The sequence below is a fragment of the Salmo trutta genome, chromosome 22 (genome assembly GCF_901001165.1).
Source record: "Salmo trutta chromosome 22, fSalTru1.1, whole genome shotgun sequence".
Classification (NCBI taxonomy): domain Eukaryota; kingdom Metazoa; phylum Chordata; class Actinopteri; order Salmoniformes; family Salmonidae; genus Salmo; species Salmo trutta.
In genome coordinates this window covers 19,658,902-19,667,594 of record NC_042978.1, presented here as the reverse complement: position 1 = coordinate 19,667,594, position 8,693 = coordinate 19,658,902, and the positions used below count along the sequence as shown (strand labels likewise).

Below are 8,693 nucleotides of genomic sequence, written 5' to 3'. Positions count from 1 at the left end.
GTATCACCGTCTGGTACGGCAACAGCACCGCCCGCAACCACAGGGCTCTCCAGAGGGTGGTGCGGTCTGCCCAACACATCACCAGGGGCACACTGCCTGCCCTCCAGGACACCTACAGCACCCAATGTCACAGGAAGGCCAAAAATATAATCAAGGACATCAACTACCCGAGCCATGGCCTGTTCACCCCGCTATCATCCAAAAGACGTGGTCAGTACAGGTGCATCAAAGCTGGGACCAAGACACTGAAAACTGCTTCTATCTCAAGGCCATCAAACTGTTAAATAGCCATCACTAGCCCGCTACCACCCAGCTACTTAGAGGCTGCTGCCCTATGTACATAGACATGGAATCACTGGTCACTTTAATAATGTTTAAATACAGCTTTACTCATCTCATATGTATATACTGTCTTATATTCTACTGTATTTTAGACAATGCCACCCCGACATTGCTCATACTAATATTTCTATATTTCTTTATTCCATTCTTTTCATTTTAGATGTGTGTATTGTTGTGACTTGTTAGATATTACTGCACTGTTAGAGCTAGGAAAACAAACATTTCGCTACATCCGCAATAACATCTGCTAAATATGTGTATGTGACCAATAAAACATTTGATGTGATCAAAACAATGGTTCTGATTCATTTTCTATATTTTATTCTCATATATTTTACGTTGTTGGTTTATTCCATTCTGGGATTTCATTTTTTCCACTGCGTCAATAGCCTACTGCAATACGGGTTTGATAGAACAAGCCTTGGATGACATCTGCATCGACCATATTGCAATAATAAACTTACATTGAAAATTGTATACATGGCTAAACTCACTTTGTAACCCCCGTTTGAAATAGAGTCCATGATAAATTAAAGCGGGACTGTCTGGCCTCGCGCTGCAAGAGAGTTAATGTGCAGACGCTAATGTTAAGACAAAGCTGAACTGAAACTTTGACAACTTTTCATAAAGACTTTAACCAAAGCCATGCTAATATGATAACTGTTTTTGATAAAGCAATACCAATACACTGCCCCTCTCTGTTACTAGGAATTCCCCCCCCCCCCCCCAAAAAAAACAACATAGCCCAGTTGACCACATAAAAATGTTATAGTAAAGATGCTTGCCTATAATACATTTCAAGACATTCAAATAAATGTAGACCTTGTTTAAGCAAAGGATATTATCGATTGTAGGCTTACAAGACAAAATTATAAGATGACATTTTGACATTATAACTATTAGGCCTATATGCAACTGCCTGCATATGGATTTATTTTACACATGCTCAATTTATTTTTAAACCAACAACAATTCTGACGTTATGAATATAATAATAATAATGATGATACTTCTGTTTATGTTTGGCCGTTTTATTATATGTTTCATCCATAGCTTATGGAAATTAGGCTGCAGCCTGTAATATTGTTGTTTTTGTAACATAATATAGAGGTTAACATGTGGAACAAGTGCATGGCAATCAATCCCCTATACCCGTTCTGAATATTCACGATTCTGCCCCTATTATGGTGCATCATTTCCGTGTAGGTAGTCCTACAGAGGCGTTTTCTCTGGAATATTTTATTACAATATAAGGTTAAAAGAAAACGACTAACATTAGCCTACATTTTATTTTCCAAACTGGGCGTTGTGTCAAATATTAGCTGCCTTGATATCCATTTTCTCTCTCTCCGGGCATTAGAACTGGAGAGAGACACATCTTGATGCCCCTAATTAAAAAATCATTAGTGTCCTTTACAGCACAACTAGCAGTGGCAAATTGATTGGTGGTGTAATTAGCATACGAGCGAGAGTCGGATATGGATGGTTTAAGCACAACGATTTCATGTAATCCCCTGCACGCCAAGGAAAGGCGAGGCTGCAATATTTTGTAGCAAGGTGACACGTGCAAAAAGTATATGTGGTGTTGGGTAAAGTCATAGCCCATTGGTCTCCCCAAACAAAATATGTTTAAGACATTCAATGACACAAATAAAAATCGATAATCTAGTCTACTTTGCCATAATCAACACATATATCCAAAATTGGAGGACACTGGTTGGCCTATTTATCCTGTTATTATCTGAATAGGAGCACGAACTATCGTCTGCACACTACGACGAAAGACACTGGTGAGGTGCCATAGTGAGAAACACATTCCAATCAAAAGCAAATCCACGTCAAAGCCTACATTTATTTTATTCAGAAAGGCGAGCAGTAGACCTAGTCATCATGTTTTAAATATACTCAAAGCATGTAACTCGTTTTAGTGCGCTAAGACGCAAGTCTGTAATTGTAGGACAGACGACTGTCGCAGAGACAAATAAAGAAACAAATCCAGTCCGGAGACTGTGGGTGGTCCTCGTGTGACAACTACACGGCATGTAGAACAAATGAAAGCAGAATGGACATGCTATTAAGACGACAGCTATTTGTCTTGCATAGAATTGGATTAAAGGACGTTTGTGTGATTTGTGACCCGAGCAAGACGTGTTATTAGTAATCCAGTTTTTATTGTGGGTCACTTTAAAGAAGGAGATGAGACACCATTTCGGTACACCATCTTTTCCAATGATAAGTGCTCTCTGGATGATAGATGGCAGCCTGTGTTGCACGAGGCTATCGACGGTGGTGCATGCAATTGATCCCTGTGTTAGTTAGCCTACAGTGAATATTTTACTCAAAACTATATGAATATATTATTCAATACATTTACTAACATATTCAATATGCCATCGGGTGAATAGGAGGCGCAGGCCTGCTGTTATCTACGTTTGACAGAGATAGCCTATATGTGCCGATATAAAATAACAATCTTACCCTGTCAGCAAATGATTCGACCTTCCTTTTACCATTTTAATCGTAATCAAATGATCTCCTTCGCACCATAATGAAGGTATAGGCGTGACGGTTTAGTGATATGTGTCTTTAGGTATTTGTCATAACGGTCATTTTGTCTCCTGCTACTCCACTGCACAAAATAAACGCAGGGCATATAAGTTGCTCTTAGTCGTGTGTTTTCATTTTCAATAAAACAAACAATATCGTCATATCGATTGTTTTTATCTGTTCTGATTTCACTGTTTCACTTCCTAGCATTATCAGGGGGATAATTATTGCACACAGCCTCTGCATGAAGGGCTAGCATAGACCAAGTGCATCGGCAATGTATAGAGAATTATCTGAATTAATTGACAGCCTAATTTCACAGGCAGGAAAGTTCCAATGAATGGCCTTTCGATTTTCTTCACAATGTGTAATTTGGTTTAGTTTATTTCTTAAAGTTGCACCATCACAGAAACCGAAATGAAAGAAGATAATATAAAAGGTATCGGCTGCTCTGAGGCTTTTAACACACCAACAAAATAAATGCATGAGACTTCATAAAAGTACGACCATCATGTTTGCGTTCTCTTCAAAGGCTTTGGGTGAGCTGAAGGGGAAAGTGGAACAGAGTCCGCCCTCCCACCCTCTATCCTTAATAATCAGCTGTCAAAAACACCCCACCAAGTCATTTAACCATTTGCACACAGATCTGGTAAATAAAATAAGCTTTTACACCCCCCTCTGCCTGGGAACATGTGCTTAGCCAACTACAAAATGAAATCATCGGTCTGTTTTCTACACCGGGATGAGTCCCGCTGCCTGCATTGTATCTGTCCACAGACAACACAGATGAAATGAAAGCGGAGAGCCGCGCGCCTGAAGAGAAGATCGCTTTTCAGCGGCAAATGTGTGTGGCTTGTCTCGGAGTGGACCACTAGCTGCAGAGCGCATTTATGCCCAGGGGCCTCATTTATAGCCCGTACATTTCACACTACACATCTAAGGCATGTAGGCATACAAAAATATTGAGATGTATAAACTTGGTGAACGCCATACATACCATGTTTCCAGTTATAAATCCGACCTGTTGTAAAATTGTGCATGAAAACTCCACCTGGAAAATGTCCTCCATGAACCTTTCATGGTGACAATAACGCCCTTCATTTGGTATATCATTTGGAACTATTTGATAGGCCATGGCAGTTTCAAAAATAAATAGCAATGGTAATTTTGATCACAGTTCTGTAGTGACTGTCCAGCACATTCTGCAAGATTGATTGTATTTTATTGATTGTATTGTGTTAATAGTATTGATATTGATTGGATATTGTAAACTATGTAAAAGTAGGCTAAACACTACAGTCCACACTTCTATGCAACAGATTCATTGTTGTTCAATGTTTAGTTTATCAATAGATGATTTGGTTTTCATATCCTGTCTTGGTATAGACTGAGATGAAATAGGCAATGATGTCACGCTCCTATTGCACAGCAATACTGGAGGCTACCTATACTGTCAAATATTCTACATAAGATACCGGACTATCTACTGTGTTGGCAGAATGTTTTCATCTTTTCCAGTGATGTATGCTGTATCTGGCAAAGGAATGTGTCCGTTTCTGAAAAGAAAACAATGGAAATTTGTTGTGGACCTGTCAGCAGAACCTGTGAATTCCACAATGTTTTGCATCGACTTTTCCCCCAACCTAAATATGATGGACTGCCTGCGAATTCTGAAAGATTGTCTAAGGCAGGCTACTCAAAACAAGTCATTACAGTACTTACAGTAGCATACATAGGCCTACTTCAATATAACATATCAACTGTTCAAGTCTTAAATGCAACTGTATATTATAAACCGCGCTACCTATGGGATTGTAGAACTTGAAATAGGCGACCTATTTACTAGGCTACTAGATCCAATTAAGTGAGAGATGCGCATTGTAATTTGTTGTATGGCTGCTTCGAGAACATGAACCCATCACAGACAGAAAATGTGAGGAATCTTTTCTGCGATGGTTATGAAAATAAAATATATCGGATTCTAAAAGTTAAACACCAATTATAGCTCTTGTCATTAATGGAAAACTGCTGCATTCTTGTTAATATGTTTTCCTGTTTTTAGTTTTTTTATGAATAAGTTTTTCACCCTATCCCCCATCTGAACAACATAGGCCTACAGTATTTCAACCACGAGTAGAGATGCGCGTACGCATGGTCTAAAGTTTACGGGGAGGTGAGCACATTCTCACGTTAAATTACATTTTTATAAATGCCAACTTTTGCGTGAAAACAGGCCCACGCACATTTTGGCGTAGGCTATATTTTGTATGTACGCACGGTTTATAAATCAGGCCCCTGGGCACTCGGTCTTCAGTCACAACATCAACAAGTGGGCAAAAATCCGCATTATCATGGATTAGGATCCTGATGAACAATACTGCTACAAATTAGCAACCAAACCCCAAAAATATGGGTATTCATGCAGAACGCTCACATTCAATTACAGGCCTCAAAATTCCTGATGTCCCCATTCATTTAACCCTTTGTTACTTGCCCCAAAAAATGTCCATTATAAACGCCCTTAGAGCCACACTAAAGGAATACATGCGCACCCTTCCAGAATATTTCTCACAGAACAATGTGGGAGTTCGGACATCACAAATCTGTATCTATATGTGCATGTCTGTCATCATAACACTTGTTGGCTGTAGTGGTATATCGGCAAATTAATGGGCTACTAGTGATATTTAAATTGAGAATAGACTAGTAATAAATGCTCCTAATTCCTACAGATTGCACGCAAAATGTAACTGCAGATTTAAACCTATGGCACCAATGCGTAAACTACCATGTATGCTCATAATGGTTTCAGGAAGTGCGCTTGTAGGCCTCTCAAAGACTACACGGTTCAAACTGGGCCTACACATGAAGATTGAACTTTGATCTCGAGTCAACAATGATGAGCTAGATAAATGCAAAAATACAAGTTAAAAACGTAGGCGCACACATTCTATCTTTCCTAATGTGATTTTAGGCTTTGAGTAGACATATGTGTGCAGGCATAGTGCCAATAAAACGTTCCAATAAACAAGTTAACGAAAGTCTTTTTAAATTCACAAACATTTATTATTCTTGTCATTACAACAAAAAATGACCTATGAACATTAAGTGTCTCTGTCTATACACATAACATACGTTTCACATATTAATTTCAATGAAATAGATAGGAACTAAAGCACAACAGTTTAACAGGATGTGAGGTAATGCGCTTTACACCAAAACCACATATCTGTCCACTGACAACATGAAATAATATCCATACAAAGTCACAACAACACCGCTTTTAAGGGAACGAGGGGCAGTGGGAAAGGTTAGATTTGTATTTAATAACCCTCCTTGTCTCAATGTGCTTTCTAACAATTAAAACCTGAGTTTGCGGTCTCGGTATTAACAGTGCTTTATCTCTTATCTCACAACGCACAATATATATATATATATATATATATATATATATATATATATATATATATATATATATATATATATATATATACACATACATATATATATACATATATATATATACACACACACATATATATATATACACACATACATATATACATATATGTATATATATATATATATATATATAAAACAATACAAATCATAATAAAATCTCAATTATAGTTAAGAAACAATTAAATATTCCCCACAGAGTGAGATACGTGACATTTAACTTGTGTTAAAATAGCTGGATCTTTGTTCAGATAGTTGAGGGCCTAGGCCAATGTAGGACAACGAATACACTTAATGTTGTCTTAGAATTTGCAATCTGACCATCATGCTTCTTCCATTTATTGTATCCTATACATATTTACAATCCATAAATATACATTTAACTTTCCTCTCTCCGATCAGAAAGGTGGGTAGAGCAACACTCTTATTTCTCAAAGAACGTTTATCCTACCTTCACATAAGACGACAGAACCATAACGGGTAGGATTTCTGCGAGTTTTGTTTTTGCTGCCAGTTTAGAAATGACAAATGTTAAGATTTGCAGTTTTGCTGGAGAATGTCTGTGAACCAGGCTGAAGCATGGTTTCCTGCGAGAGGTTCGAGTGGTTCGAAGCTGAGGTGAGTGCAGGGTTCAACATGGCCAGGATCTGAGCCTGACTGTGACTGTGGCTGCCCGACTGTGCGCTGTACGGGGAGGCCACGGAGTTAGCTGCACCTATTATATTGTCTATAGAGAAAGAGGGCCGAGTTGGCGTGTTAGTGTCCGTCTTGAGAGGCGCCAGGCCGGGCAAGGTAGGGCTTAGCTGAGGGTAGAATGGCTTTCGTAAATCAGCCCCTAATAGAGAAGGCAGGGGATGTGGCGTGGGGAATATTGAGGCTGGCGAGGGGAGTCCACAAGGGGTATTATGGAAAGGGAAAGCGCCTGCTGTGAGGTGAGGATGATAGGGGTTATGAGCATGGAAGTTCTGCAGTTGGAGTCCATAGTTGTACCCATAAGGGCCGTACCCGAACCCGGGAAGGAACCCCCCAGCGTCCCTGAGGATTTCGTTGGCTTGGTGCCTCTTGAAGCGCTTCCTCCTGCGTAAAAAACTCCCGTTGTCGAACATGTCGGCGGACTCTGGGTCGAGGGTCCAGTAGTTGCCTTTTCCGGGGTTGCCAGGCTCACGTGGGATTTTGACAAAGCAGTCATTGAGAGAAAGATTGTGACGAATGGAGTTTTGCCAAGCGGGGAATTTCTCCCGATAGTACGGGAACCTGTTGCTGATGAACTCGCAGATCTCGCTAAGAGTGAGGCGTTTCTTGGGACTCTGGAGGATAGACATGGTTATCAGGGCTATGTAGGAGTACGGGGGCTTGACTAGAGCGTTCTTACCAGGCTTATCTCCTGTCATGGCCCCTGAATCTCCACCAACTCCAACCTGGTCAGCCGGACACTCTGAGCTGCTGAGACCGGGGGAGGAACCCCTCTCCCCCGCGTTCTGAGACAAATTATCGTCCGAGTCATTGTCTAGGAAATCGCGATGAAGGTATTTCCCATCCTTGCCAACGGAAATGTCTCCCCCAACCACATCTATGTCCACATCATCAGACAAAGCAGAGTTGTCGGACATATCCGTCCCTAGAGTCATCCTTGGAGAGACTGGTTCTCTTCCTCCCTCTCGTTCCGTACTGAGTCTTTTCAGCTCCCACGCTGGGTGTACTCAGTCCGTGCGTATAGCACTCTCCAGCTCCTCGGAGGACCACCGTTAACTCCTGTTTAATTCGACGAGCTGCATAGAAACATTACTGGAATATAGAAGAGAGCAAGACGACGCGTGTACCCAGGTGTAATGCCACTCCAACCAGTTGGTGTGGGGGCTATGGTTCGTTTCACCGAGGAAGAAACTCTTCTGAATTCAAGCGCAGGAAAACAAAACTCGAATGGAAAAGTCATTAATCAGTAAGGCTATTTACTTGAGGTTCACTACAAGCTGTCTTTATTCATTAATAGGTACATGAATCATTAATTAAGTATTTCTTTCTTACATGCGTTTGTATTTTAGGTCGTTAATTTACTGTTGTATATCTGTATGAATATCTTTACGCACAGGCACGGAGCAAGTATCCTGCCTGAGCTTCATACTATTCCTCTTCATAGCGCTCAAAAGCTATTTATTCAGCCATCCATATCACGTGGTCATCGTGTCACCGTTACCAGGAAATGAAGGATAGGGCAAAGGGAAGGGAAGACGGACAAGGTAAGGAAGGAGTGGTGAGTGCGCTACCTTACACATTCTCTTGGGTATGATACTCTACTGCACGTACATCTTCTAAATATGGAATATCATCAAAAGTATGTTATGCAT

At 40.3% G+C, this 8,693-nt stretch overlaps 1 protein-coding gene across 1 annotated transcript; it reads right to left on the bottom strand.

Moving 5' to 3' along the window:
* Positions 1 to 6,739: 6,739 nt before the first annotated feature.
* On the bottom strand, positions 6,740 to 8,481 carry foxd2 (forkhead box D2). Its single transcript, XM_029707114.1, has one exon. The coding sequence runs from the start codon at positions 7,974 to 7,976 to the stop codon at positions 6,864 to 6,866; it is 1,113 nt and encodes a 370-aa protein (XP_029562974.1). The 5' UTR covers positions 7,977 to 8,481; the 3' UTR covers positions 6,740 to 6,863.
* Positions 8,482 to 8,693: the final 212 nt, after the last annotated feature.

Excerpts from the sequence above, each read along its gene's own strand:
- foxd2 (XM_029707114.1), bottom strand. The coding sequence starts at position 7,976 with ATGACTCTAGGGACGGATATGTCCGACAACTCTGCTTTGTCTGATGAT.